Below are 19,511 nucleotides of genomic sequence, written 5' to 3'. Positions count from 1 at the left end.
AAATATGAGTTGGTTAACTTTTGGTACAACCCAACCCAACCCAATTCAACCCAACCCAATTCAATTCAACTCAACCCAACCCAACCCAATTCGACCCAACCCAACCCAATTCAACTCAACCCAATTCAACCCAACCCAACCCAATTCAATTCAATTCAATTCAACTCAACCCAACCCAATTCGACCCAACCCAACCCAATTCAACCCAACCCAACCCAATTCAACCCAACCCAGTTCAACCCAACCCAACCCAATTCAAGCAAACCAAACCCAACCCAATCCAAATATTTTGAATGCTGGACAGGTCTTAATCAATCTGACATTGGAAGGATTCAGACGAAATGAATCCCATTGCACATTTTCTGTCCCATGGCACAAGCCTTTGCATGTTGTGAGGCCCGATCAGGCTCAAAGTCAATCCTGTCGCATGTCAATTGTCCTTCCAAAGGTGCTTTTTCATGAGGCCACTGGACTTTCCTTGTTTTTCCTCGAAGACATTTCTGAAGAACAATTGAAGAAGCTTCTTGGATCAGAAGCAGAACCTTTTCAAGCAAAAACAAAGCCCAGTTTCTTCTTGAAAGAGGCACCTTGGGGACAACCATGACCTGGATGATGGAGAATCTCCACAGACGTGTCAGTTCACCTCTCAACAGTTGGTGAATGCAAAATGTCTGTCCAGAAATGCATCCCTTCCTGAGAGCTGGGTGAGAGGCAGTCTTCAAGGACTGCCCTTCATTACTCTACCATACGAGAAGATCTAGAACCACCTCCTGGCCTCCCCCATGGCCCTGACTCACCTGTTCCTCTAAAGCACTTTGTCGTCGTCTTGTGAGGTCCTCCAGCAGCTGGTGGGCACAACAGCCCTCCCAAGGTTGTCCATCAAAGACCTGAGTGATTGAGAAGGTGCTGAATGGAGGTGGGTCAGATCCTTCCCCTCCCTTGGAATAGAGCAGCCATTACAAGATGATGGGTAGGGAACTGCTTCAGAGGGAAGGATTGGGTAGACCTCATCCTTCTACCCTAGCATTTATTGCACCAAGGAACACTAGGAGATCTCCTGCCTCTGAGCGGAGAAACCACCGTTGAGTTTGCATCGAAGAAATTCAACCTTCTACAAGTCCCATCATCCACAATGGCTTGGGATGATGGGGATAACAGAATAACAGAGTTGGAAGGGACCTTAGAGGTCTTCTAGTCCAACTCCCTGCTCGGGAGAGCCCATGCTGTCCAGTCTCTTCTTAAAAACCTCCAGTGATGGAGCACCCACAATTTTTGGAGGCTAGTCCTTCCACTGGTTAATTGTCCTCACTGTCAGGAAATTTCTCCTTAGTTCTAGGTTGCTTCTCTCCTTGATTAGTTTCCATCCGTTGCTTCTTGTCCTGCCTTCAGGTGCTTTGAATAATGGAATAACAAAGTTGGAAGGGAACTTGGAGGTCATCTAGTCCAACCCCCTGCTCAGGCAGGAAACCCTACACCATTTCAGACAAATGACTGTCCAGTCTCTTCTTAAAAACTTCCAGTGTTGAAGCATTCACCGCTTCTGGAGGCAGGTTGTTCCACTGGTTAATTGTTCTAACTGTCAGGAAGTTTCTCCTTAGTTCTAGGTTGCTTCTCTTCTTGATCAGTTTCCATCCGTTGCTTCTTGTCCTGCCTTCAGGTGCTTTGGAGAATAGCTTGACTCCCTCTTCTTTGGGGCAGCCCCTCAAATTTTGCAAGACTGCTATCATGTCACCGCTAGTCCTTTTTATTAGTCCTTCCTAGTTCTTCCTTCATTTCACTGCAATCACGTCAACCCTGGTCCTTTTGGTCTGAAATGGTATAGGGCAGGGGTAGGCAACTTCGGCTCTTTTATGACTCATGGACTTCAACTCCCAGAATTCCTGAGTCAGCATAGCTGACTCAGGAATTCTGGGAGTTGAAGTCCATGAATCATAAAAGAGCCGAGGTTGCCTACCCCTGGTATAGGGTCTCCTCCCTGAGCAGAGGGCTGGACTAGAAGACCTCCAAGGTCCCTTCCAACTCTTTATTCAGTATTCACATATTCCATGTAACATTTCAAGATTGTAGAAAAACGAAAATCTTGTCTATTGTTTTTCTATGCAAGGTTTAGGCCCAGGTAAACTAAATCGGGCCTCACGGACAAAGTATTGAACCAAAGTTTGTGCTGTTTAATTTTGCAGTTTTGCAATTGTGCTTTACTTAATATGATTTTGCTAAGCTTGCTTGTTTCAGATATATTCAGAACGTAAAGTCTGGAACAGTTAAGAAATAGGGAACTGAAAGTAGCTGACGGATACGGGTTCCAATGTACACGGGTATATGTGGAAAGTTATGTTCGGCAGAAGGTCAGCAGGAAGTCAGTAGAAAGTCAGCAAAAGTCAGCAGAAATCAACAAAAATCAGCAGACCATCTGACTACAGTCTTAGAACGGGAAAAGGTACAAAGAGTTGGGTCTGGACTTGATTTATTTGCCATTAGCCGATAGCTGTCCTTTTGGAATCTGCTATGCCAGTGGACCTCATTGCAATGGGTTATTAACGTAAGTGATGTTGGGTTATTATGCTTGCTATGTTCCAAATGATTAGCAAAATAAACCTCTGAATCTTAAAAGTAAGAATTATTGTTTTGTGTTGCTGTCGTGTTCTTTTCATTGGGTTTTTCCACGACAAGGTGTTTCCCCTCATTTCATCCAATCCCAACAGGAGCCGATATGAGCAATTTTTATCACTTCTTCTCCTCCAGATTGTTTCTCAATTTTTATTCTTCAGAGCTTCTCCAGGGCAATCCAGGACATCCTTTGGGCAAAAAAAGTCCAACTTTCTCTTCCTGTAAAGGTGCTTTTTCAGGAGGCAATTGGACATTCTTATTTTTCTTTGAAGATGTTTCACTTCTCATCCAAGAAGCTTCTTCAGCTCTGACTGGATGGTGGGGAACGGAAAAATTTATACATTTGCATTCTTTTAGCGAGTCCGTTAATGCTACCTGGAGGCTTATCTGTGTCTTCAGGGTCACCTAAAAGAGGGGCCAAAGAAGCCATCTTGGTCAAGATTGAGCAGCCCTCTCTCAACAGAGGGGAAGGGATACCACACTGTCTATTTCCAGTCTACAACACACACAGACAAACCTCCAGGTGGGCTCAACGGCCCTCTAAAAGGATGCAAATGACCAGCTCTCTGCAAGGAGTATAAATCCTCCGTTCCCCACCATTCAGTCAGAACCTGAGGAAGCTTCTTGGATGAGAAGCGAAACATCTTCAAAGAAAAACAAGGAAGTCCAGTTGCCTCCTGGAAAATCATCTGTGGGACAACCAGGACCTGGATGACGGAGAATTCTCCATAAACATCTTCCTGCAATGCTTTGGCATAACTTCTCCTACCTGGTAGACAGCAGCTCGCAGCTGAGCCCGTTCTTCTGGTGTCTGGAAGGGCCCACATTGGAGGTCTCCGTCTCCCAGAAGCCCCCGGGCCTCTGGCTGAGGTGGTCTGGCCTCCATCTGGGGGATGATGGAGCCCAGCCACTCTCTCCTTCCAAAGAGTTGGGGAGGAAGTAGCTTTGATGATGATTACGTCCGTATTATGGCAGGACTGCCCTCTCATTTATGGTCCTAGAATACAAAGCCCATCATCCAGGTTGGTTGGGGATGATGGTATACACCTCTCTCTCTCTCTCCCCTCCTCTCTCTCTCTCCCTCCCTCCCTTGATGCGGTCTCTGGTCCCAAAGCCGAACCCCCGGCAAAGTCTCTCGGCGTCCCCCCTCCCATGGGGGGGAGGGCAGACAAAAAGAGCTGGATTTGCACAGCCCCACAAGTTGGGTCGGGGGAGGGGAAACCTCACTTGATACTGATTGGGGTTAACTTGGTTACTTTCCAGAGGGGGGTGGGGTAAGGATGGTTACTAAGCTGGGCCACCAGGAAGAGGGACACTTCAGCCTGTAAACGCTGCACGGGGAGGGGGGAGCTCCCTCATGGGCCCGAAGTGGGGAGGGGGGGGCAGGCAGGGGAATCTTGCCAACGTTGCTCGGAGGAGGCCCGAAGGAGCATCCTTCAGGAGTCAAGAGGGGCCAAGAAAAGCGGGGAGGGGGGAACAGAAGGGCAGCATCCCCCTCCTCCCCCCCTCTATCGGCCGCTCCTCCCTACCTGATTTGAGGGAGAGAAGTTAAAGAAGCCCACCCACCTCCCAACCCCGTACCTCTACCACCTTTGGAGAATCTTGGTTGCAGCGTGTGTGTGTGTGTGTGTGTGTGTGTGTGTGTGTGTGTGTGAGAAAGCAGCCGTTCCCCCTGCTTTCCTCCAGGAAAGAGTCCAGGAACCTCCAAACTGACAGCCCCCCCCCTCTCCCAACCGTCCCCGGCCTCAATTATTCATGGGCTGCTTGATATCGGAGAGCCCCAACGCTCCGCCGAAGCCAGGCGGAGCAACTCCGGTTACAGCACCAGCTTTCCTCTCTCTCTCTCTCTCACACACACTCTCTCTCTCTCACACACACACTCAGTTTCTCTCTGTGTGTGTCTCTCGCTCTTTCTAGCTCTCACTCTTTTTCTATTTCTTTCACACTTTTTGTCTCTCACACACACACTCTCTCTCTCTGTTTCTCTGTGTCTCACTCTTTCTAGCTCTCGCTCTTTTTCTATTTCTCTTTCACACTTTTTCTTTCTGTTTCTCTCTCTCTCACACACACATTCCCCTCCCCTGCTCCACTGGCCCCTCTGCTCTCCCCTGCGTGCCAATCCACAGATCTGCGGGTTCAGCCCCCCCTAAAGACATCTGTGCTCTCCCCCAAGGCTGGAACTAAGGAGAAACTTCCTGACAGTGAGGACAATTAACCAGTGGAACAACCTGCCTCCAGAAGCGATGAATGCTCCAACACTGGAAGTTTTTAAGAAGAGACTGGACAGCCGTTTGTCTGAAATGTTATAGGGCTTCTGCCTGAGCAGGGGGTTGGACTAGATGACCTCCAAGGTCCCTTCCAGCTCTATTCTATTCAAGGATATGTACAAATATAAAGGAACTAATTAAGCTTAGTGGCACACTTGCTTTGCTTTTTGTCCGAATCACACAAGAATAAAAGAACAGTTGGAAAACTCTATTTTGAGTGGCTTAAACTCAATTTTATGACAATCGTTTTTCACACTTATGACCGTTGCAGCATCCCCATGGATTCACATTACAACCGTGTTACTAATTTAACAACTGCAGTGATTCACTTAACAACGGTGGCAAGGAATGTCGTAAAATGGGGCAAAACACTTAACACATTTCTCACTTTACAACATAGAAGTTTGGGCTCAATTGAGTTGAAGACTATCTATGCTTTTTTGTATTTTGCCTATAATACAGAAATCTCCCCAGACTGCCAGCCTCAGCCTGGGAACACATCAATGATTCAAGGCTAACACCCCACTTATCTCCTCTTCAATGCCTGGCTAGGTGTTTCCCAACACACACACACACACACACACACACACACACACACACACACACACACTCTGCAATTGGGCCAGGCACCCCAGGACCTCTGATCCTGACTCAACAAGCTTTCCTCCTTAACAAACTCAACAATTCCTGAATGTGTGGCCCAATCCTCACTGAAAACTTGACTCTCTGTGTATGTATGTTTGTTTGTGTGTGTGTGTGTGTGTGTAGGGTTGGAGTGATTGTGCTTTTGCCTAGAAAATTGAGGAAGAACAGGAAAGAAGGGAAGATCTGAAGGCAACTGCCCTAAAACAATTTTAAAAGTTTCTTCTGGTCCACCCAAAGGAGGGCAGAGTGAAAGAGTGTAGAAAATAAATCAGAGTCTAGAAAACAATACTAATATCCGTTTATTTATTGAAGTCGTATAACACCCATCTAGCTATCCAAAGTATAAAAAGCTACAGGATACAAAACTGAAGGTCTACATTAAAAAAAAAATATAAAATCCTAAAAGGCCACTAAAACGATGATTAGAACATTAGATGCTTGCAGGGGAGCATGAAGCATTAGGAGCACTCTATCTGACAAACTAGATCAAGTCTACTTTTAAGGCACAGGTAGAGCCTGACACAATACTTGTAGCGGAGCTGGGGTGAGAATGGGGCCAGCTGAGAGGCTTTGCAGGAGCCCTGCCGATTAGGCAGGAAGATGAGGAGCTCCGGCAGCTGCCATGGATCTGGCGGCAGGGCAGGGCTCGGAGGAGGGAAGAAGAAGGAGGAGGAAGCCGATAGAAGGGAGGAAGAGAGAAGGCTTGGTGGAGCTTGCCATTCTGAGCCAGCTGATCAAAGAGAGAAGAAGAAGCTGGGGTTTTCGCCTTTGCTTTTTTTGCTTCATTACAGGCAAGCTGGACGAAAGGGGGAGGGATAGAGAGAGTGAGAGTAGTTGCTGGGGCTGTTTGCTTGAAGCAGGCCAGGCAGGGAGGGATAGAGGGTGAGAGTAGTTGCTGGAGTCATTTGCTGGAAGCAGGCCAGGCAGAGAGAGAGAGAGAGAGAGAGAGAGAGAGAGAAGCTTGCTAGAGGTGTTTGCTTGAAGCAGGAGAGAGAGAGAGAGAGAGAGAGAGAGAGAGAGAGAGAGAGAGAGAGAGAGAGAGAGAGAGCGCCTGATATGAGCTGTTTGCTTGAAGCGTTTGCTTGAAGCAGGACAGGCAGAGAGAGAGGGGGGGAGTGAAGTTTTATTGTTTCTTTCTCTTTCATTATGGGCAGGCCAGATGAAGAGAGAGGGGGTAGTTTGGGAAGTTTTAATCCCTTTCCCTTGTTGGAGTAAGCTAGGCAGAGGGAGAGTTAGGGAAGAGTTTGACATACGTCTTTTAGTGAGAGGTAAGGGGTTTTTTTAATAGGGAGATAAAAGGGGATTACATGGAGTGAGGTCAGAGAGGGGCGAGAAGAGTGGACGAGGGAGGCCTCTGCCAGCACCAGAGATTGGATGCCATCATTCTAGGCAAGTTGTTGTCATCAAAGATGGATTAACATCGTCCTGGGCAAGTTGTTGACACCAGCGGCTGGCTACCATTGCTTTAGGCAAGTTGTTGCCACTAAAGACTGACCGCCATCGTTCTAGGCAAGTTGCCATCACCACAGGCTGATTAACATCGTTCTCGGCAAGTTGTTGTCATTAGAGACTGACTACCATCTTCCCTGTAAGGTTCTTATTGCCAGAGATCAACCACCATCCACCCATGCGAGTCACCGTTGAGAGAGAGTGACCATCACCGCCTCATGTGCGTGGCTGCCAATTGTGACTGAATACCACGTTATGTGCCCTGTTAGGCAGAGGCGCCAACATGAGTGGCCTTTTTGGGCTAGTGGCCACTTGGAGGGGAGGTTGGGAGGGCCCGGACTTAAGCGCTGCCTACGGGGGTGGCGCTACATACTGTTATGTTGTCGCAAGGTTCGTATCTGCAAGCAGCAGGATGGTGTAAAATTGTCTGGTGTGCACCCTGGATTATTCATGCACATTATTTTGCTTTCCAGAAATATCCCAGGAAGGAGCAGCCTCAGGGCTGTGAGGGGGCACCACCCCCATGGGGATGGAGCACCCCGATACTCCCAACTGGTTACTGGGGAAGGTCCCTTGAGGGCAGGGCCCACGCTGCATTTTGACGACGAGCCCAACACTTTCTTGCCATTTCGTACAGCAGACGCTGGACCGCTCTCTCTTGTTCCGTCTCGCCTTCAGAACGGAAGGCCCTGGCTAGCTCTTTCAGACGCTGCTCCAGTTGCTTCTGCTCCAGAGGGTGGTCCCCCGGCACCTCCAAGCAAGCCTCGTACGCCCACAGCGCTGCCTGCCTCTCCCCCTTCTTGCGGAGGAGGAAATCCCCCCAGTGCAGATAGAAAGACTTCTGGCACCACTTGCTGGCGGTTGGCAGCTCCTCCATCAAGCCCAGGTAGACCTCCTCCTCGTAAAGCGGGTGTTTCTCTCCGTACAACTTCGCCAGCTTCAGCCGGGAAAACACAGATCCAGGATCGAATTCCAGTGACCGTTTGAAGCACTCAATGGCGTCTTCCACGATTTCCGCTCTGTCCCCCTCGGATCCTGGATTTAACAGGTACATGTAACGCATGCCAAGGTCGTGGTGCAAGAGATAGTAGTCACCTTGGAGGGCGATGGCCTTCTTCAGGGTGGAAATGGCCTGGGAGGTAGAGTGGATCTTAATGACCTTGGCGGCCATTCTCAGGAGTTCCGGGTTGAGACTGTTCTGGACTACATCGTCAGCAAGGTGCCCCGCTCTTTCAGGATTTTTCCAACAGAGAATCTGTGCCAAGTATATTTTGGCTTCATAATTTTCGGGCTGACTACGGATCAGCCCTTCCAGCAACTTCCGGCCCTCTTCCTGTAACTTGTCATCGTAAAAGTGTGTCCAGGAAGCAAAGGTGGAGAAAGTCAGGCCCTCCTCCAGCTCCGCATTGGGCTCCTGCAGCTCCAGGGCCGTCTGGAAACACTCCCTGGCAAGCTGGCCGTTCCGGAAGCCCATGGCCAAGAGGGACCAGCCCTTCTGGGTGTAGACCTCCGGGATCGGGGCCGAGTAGGGCTCAGGGCTGGACAGGTCCCGGCAGATCTGGCGGATCTGTCCCAAGTAGAGGTCCACCCTGTCGTAATCGGTCAAGTGGTAGCAGATCCAGGCGTAGTTCCCGTAGACCAGCAGGACCTGGCGTGAGAAGGTCTCTTGAGGTTCCTTCCTCAAGACCTCCTCGGCTTCCTCCAGGATGTCCAGGGCCTCTTTGGGGCTCCCCTCTAGATGGCGCAGATAGGCCTTCAGGGCGAGATAGGTGCCCCAGTTATGGAAGGGGCCGTGTTCCAGGCGGAGAGACAGAGTCACAAGAGAGTGTCTGATGTTCATTTTGTCTTTGATCTCAAAATCCCAGGTGAAATGACACTGCAGGCGCTGGAGCTTCTCCTTCAGGGGTCTGCTGGGGGGTGGGGAACAGGAGGGGAAGACAAAATGGAGGAGCCCTGGGTGAGTGGCAAAGGACACCTGCCCTGGGAGGGAGCGGGAGGTGGGCTCAGATAATGCGTTGACCACAATGGCGCTGTTCAGGCTAGCCTGAGCGTGTGAACCTGGCCAAGTCTGGCTACTCATGGGGAAGCAGACCCTGCCACCGTTTGGACCCCCAATTACCGGAGGAACTCCTTGGATGGTGAACCCACTCTTTGGGGTCTTACACAGAAGCTAGCTTCCAAGGAAGGGAACCCATTTTAGCCTCAAGTCTTAAAAGCTCTCGGGAGCTTTCCTGCCCCCCTTTTCCCTTTTAGGGATACCCATGTGGCTGCCTTTGCTGTGCTTCCCCGTCCTCATTCCTGGGGGGGGGGAGGGTTAGGGTTAAACAATACAGGTCGTCCTCGACTTACAACCATTTGCTTAGTGACTGTTCAAAATTACAACGGCATGGGAAAGACCGTTTTTCACACTTATGACCCTTGCAGCCTCCCCGTGGCCACGTGAGTTCCATTGGGACGCTCGGCCACCGACTCACATTTGTGACGGTCGCAGTGTCCCCCTGGGGTCGTGTGACCCCCTTCTGCGACCTTCTGACGAGTCAAGTCAATGGGGAAAGCCGGATTCACTTAACGACTGTGCGACCAACTTATTTATCGATGATTCACTTAACAACAGCGGCAAGAAAAGTCGTAAAGTGGGGCAAAATCCATTCAACCAATGTTTCGCTTAACAACAGAGGTTTTTTGGGGGGATCAATTGTGGTCGTAAGTCGAGAACTTGCCTGTACTTGGCCTCCGTTGGGCACAGAGCAGACAAGGTTGCCACTGAGCAGGCTCGCCATGTTGTGTGAATGCCAGGGGCGGCGTAAAAGGGAGACCTTCATCTCTGGGCATGGCCTTCTACCCCTGGCGAGGAAGGGACCCTCCCGGAAGCCAGGAGGAGGGAGATGGTGGAAAGAGGGGAGGGGACACTTTCAAAGTCGATTGTGTAGGGGAGGACTGCACCACAACCCACTAAAATCTGATGCCCTCCATTGTTTCAAGTTTGAGATGGAGCTTTTGACGGGCCCTGCGATGGGTTGGGCTCTCTGGGAGGGGGCTTGTGGGGCAGGAGGGCATCTGCCTTTGGCTGTTGTGGACTATTGCCGGAGGGGGGCACCCTTGCAACGGCCCCTCCCCAGGCAAGGGTGCTGCTCCTTCGGGGCTGCAAAGGGCTGTAGAGGCAGGCAGGAAGGCTGTTGCGGAGTGGGGGGGGGAGAAGGAGGGTTGTGGGGCCCTCTGCTGGGGTGGGGCTCTGTGGGGGGGCCAAGGCTACTCAAGACATCCGGAGCTGGTCCCTCAGCTGGGATGGGGGCAGCCTTGCCAGAGTCCATGCAGAGTCTGCTGGGGTGGGAGGGCAGCTGCCTTTGGCTGTTCCGGACTATTGCCGGAGGGGGGGGTACCCCTGCAACGCCCCCTCCCCAGCCGAGGCTCCCGCACCTTCGGGGCTGCAAAGGGCTGGAGAGTCTGGGGGAGGGAGGAGGATTGGGGGCCCTCTGCTGGGGTTTGGGCAAGGCTACCCAGGCCATGGGGAGCTGGTCCCACAGATGGATGGGGGGGGGGCATCCTCGGCAGGAACAAGGCAGCTTTTGCAAAATCTGGGGGGTGGGTTTGTGGGGCAAGGGCGAACTGCCTTTGGAGACTCGCTGGGGGGCCCACTTGCAGCGCGCCCCCTCCCCCACCCCGGCTCCTGCGCCTCGCGGCTCTGCAGGGCCAGGTTGCGCCCCAAGCCGCCCCCCCCCACCCGAGCCCCTCTGAAAGGCGGGGGTGCCAGGCTCGTGTTGTATCAGCAGGACCTCCCGGGGGGGGGGACTCAGGTAGCTGAAGCGGGGGTAGGGGGGCAGAGAGACCTGTGCTGTTGCTGCAGCCCCCCCATTTTGCAGGGAAGAGACGTTCCCCGGAATTCAGCGGGACCCTCGCCCATTAGGCACCCCCTCCCCTCCTCTGTTCTTACGGGGTGCTCCGTCCCGACACCCCCACCTCCCCGCCTACCTCATCCTGCCACACCGTCGCGCTCCGGCTATCTCTCCCGAATTTGGGCGCAATGAGCGGAGTGGCCAGTGGGAGGATGGGGAGGTCCCGCCGGGGAAATTGAAAACGAAAGCAGTGCGGGGAGTGGGGAGATGGCTGGGGGACATTGCCTAGTGGCTAGGGCGAGCCCAGGTTGCATTGGTCGGGGTGGGGGGGAGGGCCTATTCAGGCCTCCTGCTTCGCGGGCAAATCGGCCGTCCAGCAAACTGCATTAGCGCAAGCTTTGTCTCGTTTGCGCCTTTTGGTCTGCAGGTGGGGAGGGGGCGCAATTGTGTGAATTCATGTTTCGTTTGCGCCTTTTGTCTGCAGGTGGGGAGGGGGGAGCAATTGTGTGAACTCATGTTTCGTTTGCGCCTTTTTGTCTGCAGGTGGGGAGGGGGCGCAATTGTGTGAACTCATGTTTCGTTTGCGCCTTTTGTCTGCAGGTGGGGAGGGGGGAGCAATTGTGTGAACTCATGTTTCGTTTGCGCCTTTTGTCTGCAGGTGGGGAGGGGGCGCAATTGTGTGAACTCATGTTTCGTTTGCGCCTTTTGTCTGCAGGTGGGGAGGGAGCGCAATTGTCTGAACTCATGTTTTGTTTGCACCTTTTGTCTGCAGGTGGGGAGGGGGCGCAATTGTCTGAACTCATGTTTTGTTTGCACCTTTTGTCTGCAGGTGGGGAGGGGGCGCAATTGTGTGAACTCATGTTTTGTTTGCACCTTTTGTCTGCAGGTGGGGAGGGAGCGCAATTGTCTGAACTCATGTTTCGTTTGCACCTTTTGTCTGCAGGTGGGGAGGGGGCGCAAATGTGTGAACTCATGTCCGTTGCGCCTTTTTGTTCTGCAGGTGGGGAGGGGGCGCGCAATGTTTAACTCATGTTTCGTTTGCGGCCTTTGTCTGCAGGTGGGGAGGGAGCGCAATTGTCTGAACTCATGTTTCGTTTGCACCTTTTGTCTGCAGGTGGGGAGGGGGCGCAATTGTGTGAACTCATGTTTCGTTTGCGCCTTTTTGTCTGCAGGTGGGGAGGGGGGCGCAATTGTGTGAACTCATGTTTCGTTTGCGCCTTTTGTCTGCAGGTGGGGAGGGGGCGCAATTGTGTGAACTCATGTTTCGTTTGCGCCTTTTTGTCTGCAGGTGGGGAGGGGGGCGCAATTGTGTGAACTCATGTTTCGTTTGCGCCTTTTGTCTGCAGGTGGGGAGGGGGGCGCAATTGTGTGAACTCAAGACAACACGGTGTACGTGTGTGTGTGTGTGGGGGGGTAGAGGATTCGGTGCATTGCACGTGGACCCGCGTGCTTTGCTCCGAGCGCGAGAGGGGAGAACGGCGGACTCACTCCTACCCAATACCAGAGCCGGACGGGACTTTGGGCAGGAGACCCTGCCTACTACAACTTCTGGAGGCAAGGAGTTCCGATGGTTAATTGTTCTCACTGTCAAGGAAATTCCTCTTTAATTCCAGGTTGCTTCTCTCCTTGATGGGTTTCCATCCCTTGCTTCTTGTCCTGCCTGCGGGTGGCTTGGAAAATAAGGCAGTCTCCATTTTGCTTATTCCTGGCTTGGACCGGACCCTGATGAAATTTTTTCTTTCAACATTACTTACAACTCAGCACCAAGTTCCCCAAGTTATTTGTCTGTCTTTCTTTCTTTCTTTCTTTCTTTCTTTCTTTCTTTCTTTTCTTTCTTTCTTTTTCTTTCCTTCCTTTCCTCTTCTACAGATATTCTCCTTTATTTGGGCTGGCCACCACGTGTAAAATCTTCCCGTGTCGGTAGATGGTACATGGTTCCACCTACAAATTGGACTATTGAACGCCCCCCCCGTCTCCTTCCCGGTAAATGAATTTGATTAATACATAAATCCACTAAAAGGAACCCCACCTCCCCCCCCATTCTGCCTCCCTTCGAAACGAGACTCGCGGCAAAATCAATTTAATACATACATTTAGCAAGCGAATGAATGAATATAAATGAACAGAATGAAGAAAAAGAAAGGAGGGAGGGAAGTAGAAAGAAAGAGGAAGGGAAAGAAAGAAAAAAAAGAAAAGCAAAGAAAGAGAAAGAAACTAAAATGGGTCGAGCGATTCGGGATTCCGAGGCAAGGATCGGGCGCTGGAGGCCTGTCGATGCACTTGCGCTTTCATTCTGCTTTGCAAAAAAATAAAATAAAAAAAATCCTCTCCCACCGCTCGGAGTCGCCTTCCCACAACCCGCAGGAGCGATCCTAAAGACGCCCTCCGACGACGCCCCACTGCCCAGCAAGACTTTCTCCCGGACTTGGGGGTCCCGGGTCGCCGGAAGGGGAGGGGGGATACCGTCTTCCTCTCTGGCTCCCGGAGCGGAAACATTTGGATCCCGCGCACGGGATCGCATCATCGGCCGCCAGGGAACGAGCGCATCGCCTCGCATCGTATTGCCGGGCTTGGCGACAAGCGCTGGGCGTCTTCCGTCCCCCCCCGGTACGCTTCCAGGGATCAAGAAAGCAAGCCAAGGGGGCTTTAGAGCTGAACCCGGGTCCTCCCCCGGCATCCGACGGCGGAGAGGGTCCAGGAGGCGAGCGGACGGCCCCGCCCCACCGCCCCCTGCATCCACATTAACTGCAGCCCCCTAACCCGCATACAGCGGGCTCAAAAAAAGCAAGGGTCGCTCTTGTGTGGTCGGTCGTCTGAACGCGGTTAGGTAGAGGATCGGTTGGCCCGTGAAGCAGGCGGTCTGAACGGGTCTCCTTGCCAATCCCGTTAACCAGAGTTGCTCTTAGACCCGAGACGGGCGGTGCCCACCTCTCCCTTCTTCTCCTCCCTCTCTCTCCCTCCTTCCCTCCCGCTCTATCTGTCTCTCTCCCTCCCTCCTCTCTCTCCCTCTCCCTCCTTCCCTCTGTCCTTCTCCCTCCCTCCCTCCCGCTCTCTCTCCCTCCTTCTCTCCCTCTGCCCTTCTCCCTCCCTCCCGCTCTGTCTCCCTTCTCTCTCCCTCCTTCTGTCCTTCTCCCTCCCTCCTTCCCTCCCGCTCTCTCGTCTCTCTCTCTCCTCTCTCTCTCTCTCGCTCCCTTCTTCCCTCTGTCCTTCTCCCTCCTTCCCTCTCTCCCTCCCTGTCCTTTTCTCTCTCCCTCCTTCCCCCCTCTCTCCCTCCCTCCTTCCCCCCTCTCTCCCTCCCTTCTTCCCTCTCTCTTTCCCTTCTTCTCTCACTCTCTCCTCCTCTCCCTCCCCCCTCTCTCCCTCCCCTCCCTCCTTCTCTCTCTCTCACTCTGTCCCTCTCCCCCCTTCCATCTCTCTCTCTCCCTCTCTCTCTCTCTCGCAAGCAAGCAAGCAAGCAAAAAACTCGGGCTCTTCGCTGACGCTTTCTCAGCAACCCATTCTCTCGCTACTTTCGATTTCGATTTCCAGACTCCAGAAACGGAAAACGAAACTGACCCGCAGCAGCCGCCCGTCCGCCTCTACTCGCCTTGCCCCAAATCGGGAGAGGCAGCCGGAGCGCGAGCAGTGCGGGAAGATGAGGTAGGTGTGGGGAGAGCGGAGCGCCCCCCCCCCTCCGTCTTGGAACAGAGGGAGGCAGGAGAGGGTCTCTAAAGGGCGAGGGTCCGGCTGAATTTCGGGGAACGTCCCTTCCCTGCCAAATGGGTGCGCGGGGGGGGGCAGCAACTGCTGCTACTGCAACCAGGTCTTTCTGTCCCCCCCCCCCAAATCAACTGGAGACAGACAGACAAAAACCCGGGCACTTCTAGGGAGCAGGAGGGTTAGGAACCGGGCTTCCGTCGGCGCAGAGGGTCCCAGAGAATTAGAATAGCAGAGTTGGAAGGGACCTTATAGGTCATCTAGTCCACCCCCCTGTCCAAGCAGGAGTCCGTCCCTACACCATTTCTGACAGATGCCAGTCCAGTCTTCTTTCCTTGAAAGCCTCCAGCAACGGGGCCGCCCCGCCAAGAGTTGTCCGGGTTCGCACAACTGCAGCCCCCTCCCCACCCGCACGCAAAAGACCCCAAAACGAAACCAAGTTCGCGCGAAGCTGGGTGGGTCGTCCGAATGCAGTTTGCGGGACGGCCGGTTTGCCCGCGAAGCAGGAGGCCTGAATAGCCCCCCCCCCGTCGAGCACTTCGACCCCCCCACCCCGGACCAACCCAACCTGGACGCCCTTGGCAACGTCCCCCAGCAGTCTTCCCTTCCCCCCCCCCGCGCTCTGCTTTCGTTTTTAATTTCCCCGGCGGGACCTCCCCATCCTCCCACTGGCCACTCCGCTCGTTGCGCCCAAACTCGGGAGAATTCCGGGGAACGTCTCTTCCCTGCAAAATGGGGGGGGGCTGCAGCAGCAGCACAGGTCTCTTTGCCCCCCTACCCCCGCTTCAGCTCCCTGAGTACCCCCTACGCCCAGGACAGTCCTGCTAATGCAACACGAGCCTGGGACCCCCGCCTTTCAGAGGTGCTCGGGTGGGGGGGGGGGAGCAGCTTGGGGCGCAACCTGGCTCTGCAGAGCCGGAGTGGGACCCTGGGGGGGGGTGTCTCTATTTCTTCCCTCTCCTTCAATTACCTGTTCCCCTCCCTCCGTGGGGTCCCGCTGCTGCAACTCAAGTCTGGGACCCCTGCCTTTCAGAGTGGTTCGGGTGGGGGGTGAGTGGGGTGCCTCCTGGGGTGTAACCTGCATCCCCTACGGAGCCCGGGCGAGAAGTTGCTGCTGGAGAGACTCTAAGATAGACAATTCTCCTTTTGCCTAACAACCTCCCAACAATCTCCTTGACTGCCCCGCAGCCCTTTGCAGCTGCGCCCTCTGTCGGTGGTGGTGGTGGTATTGCAGGGGTGCCCCCCCCCCAGCAAGACTCTGAAACAGGCCAGATCAGCTCCCCCCCTTGGCCCATAAACCATCCTCCCTCAGATGCAAAGACTGTGGGAGACAGGAACGGGCAAAGTCAGCTTCTCCCCCGTCCCACAGACCCCCAGACTCTCCCTCTCCCATGTTTTTTGTGCTTGAGACTGCAAGTATCTCTCCCCCCCCCCAGAGTCGGACCCCCACCAGAGGGCCATTCATCCGCCATTTGAAATGTGGCTGACAACCCCAGACAACGGAGAGCCTCGGATTTTAAGTCAGTCCTCCATTACACCACCAAATTGTCCCTCCGCCGTTTCCTCTCTCGCGCTCGAAGCAAAGCACGCGGGTCCACGCGCAATGCACTGAATCCTCTACCACGCACACACATACACATACACTGTGTTGTCTGAGTTCACACAATTGCACCCCCTCCTCACCTGCAGACAAAAGGCGCAAACGAAACATGAGTGACCACAATTGCACCCCCTCCCCACCTGCAGACAAAAAGGCGCAAACGAAACAAAGCTTGCGCTAATGCAGTTTGCTGCCCCCCTCCTTGGAGGGCCTATTCCTCCCCAGTGGAAGACCATGCTGTGGATGATGGTGCCCCTGCTCAGCGGCCACCTTGGCTGCTCTGTGCCCATGGTTCAGTTTTGAAGGTAACACGGTCCAAAGATTGCACACACACACGTGCACACACACCAGGAACGAGGAAGGGGGAAGAACAGCAAAGACAGACAGATGGGGATCCCCTAAAGGCCAAAAGGGGACAGGAGTGGAGAGCAGAGACCCCCCCCCCACTGCAGAAAAAAGGCGAAAATGGGTCCCCTTCCTTGGAAGCCAGCTTTTAGGCAATCTGGGGTCCACACGCTAGCAGGGTCTGCTTCCCCATCAGTAGCCAGACTTGGCCAGATTCACACGCTCAGGCTAGCCTGAACAGCGTCATTGTGGTCAATGCATTATCTGAGCCAATCTCCCGCTCTCTCCCAGGACAAGTGTCCTTTGCCACTCACCCAGGGCTCCTCCATTTTTTCTTCCCCTCCCACTCCCCACCCCCTGGCAGACCCCTGAAGGAGAAGCTCCAGCGCCTGCAGTGTCATTTCACCTGGGATTTTGAGGTCAAGGACAAGATGGACATCAGACACTCTCTTGCTAGTCTGTCTCTCCGCCTGGAACACGGCCCCTTCTATAACCGGGGCACCTATCTCGCCCTGAAGGCCTATCTGCGCCATCTGGAGGGGAGCCCCAAAGAGGCCCTGGACATCCTGAAGGAAGCCAAGGAGGTCTTGAGGAAGGAACCTCAAGAGACCTTCTCACGTCAGGTCCTGCTGGTCTACGGGAACTACGCTTGGATTTGCTACCACTTGACCGATTACAACAGAGTAGACCTCTACTTGGGACAGATCCGCCAGATCTGCCGGGACCTGTCCAGCCCTGAGCCCTACTCGGCCCCGATCCCGGAGGTCTACGCCCAGAAGGGCTGGTCCCTCTTGGCCATGGGCTTCCGGAACGGCCAGCTTGCCAGGCAGTGTTTCCAGACGGCCCTGGAGCTGCAGGAGTCCAATGCGGAGCTGGAGGAGGGCCTGACTTTCTCCACCTTTGCTTCCTGGACACACTTTTACGATGACAAGTTACAGGAAGAGTGCCGGAAGTTGCTGGAAGGGCTGATCCGTAGCCAGCCCGAAAATTATGAAGCCAAAATATACTTGGCACAGATTCTCCGTACGAAAGATCCTGAAAGAGCGCGACACCTTGCCGACGATGTGGTCCAGAACAGTCTCAACCCGGAACTCCTGAGAATGGCCGCCAAGGTCATTAAGCTCCACTCTACCTCCCAGGCCATTTCCACCCTGAAGAAGGCCATGGCCCTCCAAGGTGACTACTATCTCTTGCACTACGACCTTGGCATCTATTACCTGGACCTCTTGGAGCGAGGATTCGACGGGAACAGAGCGGAAATCGTGGAAGACGCCACTGAGTGCTTCAAACGGTCACTGGAATTCGATCCTGGATCTGTGTTTTCCCGGCTGAAGCTGGCGAAGTTGTACGGAGAGAAGCGCCCGCTTTATGAGGAGGAGGTCTACCTGGGCTTGATGGAGGAGCTGCCAACCGCCAGCAAGAGGTGCCAGCAGTCTTTCTATCTGCACTGGGGGGATTTCCTCCTCCGCAAGAAGGGGCAGAGGCAGGCAGCGCTGCGGGCGTACAGAGCCTGCTTGGAGGTGCCGGGGGACCACCCTCTGGAGCAGAAGCAGCTGGAGCAGCGTCTGAGAGAGCTAGCCAGGGCCTTCCGTTCTGAAGGCGAGACGGAACAAGAGAGAGCGGTCCAGCATCTGCTGTACGAAGTGGCAACAAAACGTTTGGCTCCTCGTTGAAATGCAGGATGGGCCCTACACTCACGGGACCCTCCCCAGGAGCTAGTTGGGAATATTGGGGTGCCCTGGCTGTGTGGGTGTTGTCCTGGGTTGTTGTTGGCAAGGAAAATAATGTTTGTGACCACCTTTCCCTCCTTCTCTTACCTTTTGCTCTTTAGTGCAGGAAGCATCCAGGGTGAACACCAGACACTTCTTCTACAACTCCCTGCTACTTACACACAATATTGTGCCAGGCTCTACATGTCAGCGCTTAACATCCATCCGAGGATGACCTGTGCTATAAAGTAGAATTAAGGAGGATCTAGTTAAGGGCTTCCCAAACTTGGTAAATTTAAGACTTGTGGACTTCAACTCCCAGAATTCCTCAGCCATTCTAGGAGTTGAAGTCCACCAGTTTTAAAGTTGCCAAGTTTGGAGACTCCTGATGTAGTTCATCAAACTGGAGTGCTCTGGATTGTGATAGATTTGGTGTGCCAGATACTAACCTATGCCTCTGGCCCCCGCTAGATACTTTTTAGTCTTTTGTTGTTTTATAAGCATACCTTCTTATAACTCTCTGCTTTCCAAAATTGTTATTTGCTTGATTCTGTTGTATTTTGTTTTTAATTGCCTGCACCTCCCTGTGCTGTTTGGGACTGTTTGACCATAATAAAGACTGCTGTTAGTATGTTATCTTGACGTTATCTTTCCTGCTCTTCTACTCTTCTCTAAGTACAGGTGCTTAAACCCGTCCACTCCCATGGCCAGATTTCCAGGGGGGGTTAATTGGGGGACATGAGTCCTAGGACTGTGCCCCAGATTGTGTTTGTGTGTGTATGTGTGTGTGTGTGGGGGGAAGCTTTGAGAAACCATCCCTTTGCAGTTACCAACTGCACGGAAATGTCTACGCTCACCAGCACTGAAAATAGGCTTGCTTTTAAAGATTATTTATTCCAAGCAGGGGTATATGGGGTGCCCATGGGGAGGCAATTAGCACCGTGGACAGAGGGGTCTGCTGTGCCCTTTTGAGGCCTGCTTGTTCACATTTGATGGCCAGAAAGCTAAATGTTAAGCTTTGGTTATCCCTTGTCTCCTCTATGGGTGTGAATCCTACACTCTGTACTGTCTACAGATCACACGCGAAATTTCACACGCACACACTTATGCCCCATCCTCGGCCCTAACCTGGGGGTCTTGGATCACATGGTGACCACCGGCCTCGAGCCCCATCGATGGATGGGAAGCATCGTCAGGATGTACGACCATCGTGTGCCTTGCCACTTGTTCTATAGGACGTTTCTCAACCTTGGTTGCTTGAAGATGTTTAGACTTGAGCTTCCAATGCTGGCTGGGAAATTCTGGATTTTGGTCTGCACATCTTCAGGCAGCCAAGGCTAAGAAATACTCCTCCAGTGGG

The 19,511-nt window shown here is 53.2% G+C and overlaps 2 protein-coding genes across 3 annotated transcripts; one reads left to right on the top strand and one right to left on the bottom strand.

Annotated features, from left to right (window-relative positions):
* Positions 1–6,558: 6,558 nt before the first annotated feature.
* LOC120319332 (interferon-induced protein with tetratricopeptide repeats 5-like) lies at positions 6,559–10,971 on the bottom strand. Of its 2 annotated transcripts, none has more exons than XM_039368083.1 (2): positions 10,938–10,971; positions 6,559–8,878 (listed from the first exon to the last, which is right to left on the bottom strand). In XM_039368083.1, the coding sequence occupies exons 1-2, from the start codon at positions 10,940–10,942 to the stop codon at positions 7,525–7,527; spliced, it is 1,359 nt and encodes a 452-aa protein (XP_039224017.1). In that variant the 5' UTR covers positions 10,943–10,971; the 3' UTR covers positions 6,559–7,524. The 2 variants fall into 2 exon arrangements, with proteins under 2 accessions (XP_039224017.1, XP_039224018.1); XM_039368084.1 differs by having other exon boundaries at positions 6,559–8,875.
* Positions 10,972–14,166: 3,195 nt separating this feature from the next.
* On the top strand, positions 14,167–18,787 carry LOC120319334 (interferon-induced protein with tetratricopeptide repeats 5-like). Its single transcript, XM_039368086.1, has 2 exons — positions 14,167–14,440; positions 16,807–18,787. The coding sequence occupies exons 1-2, from the start codon at positions 14,436–14,438 to the stop codon at positions 18,113–18,115; spliced, it is 1,314 nt and encodes a 437-aa protein (XP_039224020.1). The 5' UTR covers positions 14,167–14,435; the 3' UTR covers positions 18,116–18,787.
* Positions 18,788–19,511: the final 724 nt, after the last annotated feature.

This window comes from Crotalus tigris, unplaced genomic scaffold, assembly GCF_016545835.1.
Source record: "Crotalus tigris isolate CLP2741 ecotype Arizona unplaced genomic scaffold, ASM1654583v1 scf7180000020623.132173, whole genome shotgun sequence".
NCBI lineage: Eukaryota > Metazoa > Chordata > Lepidosauria > Squamata > Viperidae > Crotalus > Crotalus tigris.
Note: the sequence above shows the minus strand (reverse complement) of the source record. Positions and strands in the feature narration are given on the sequence as shown.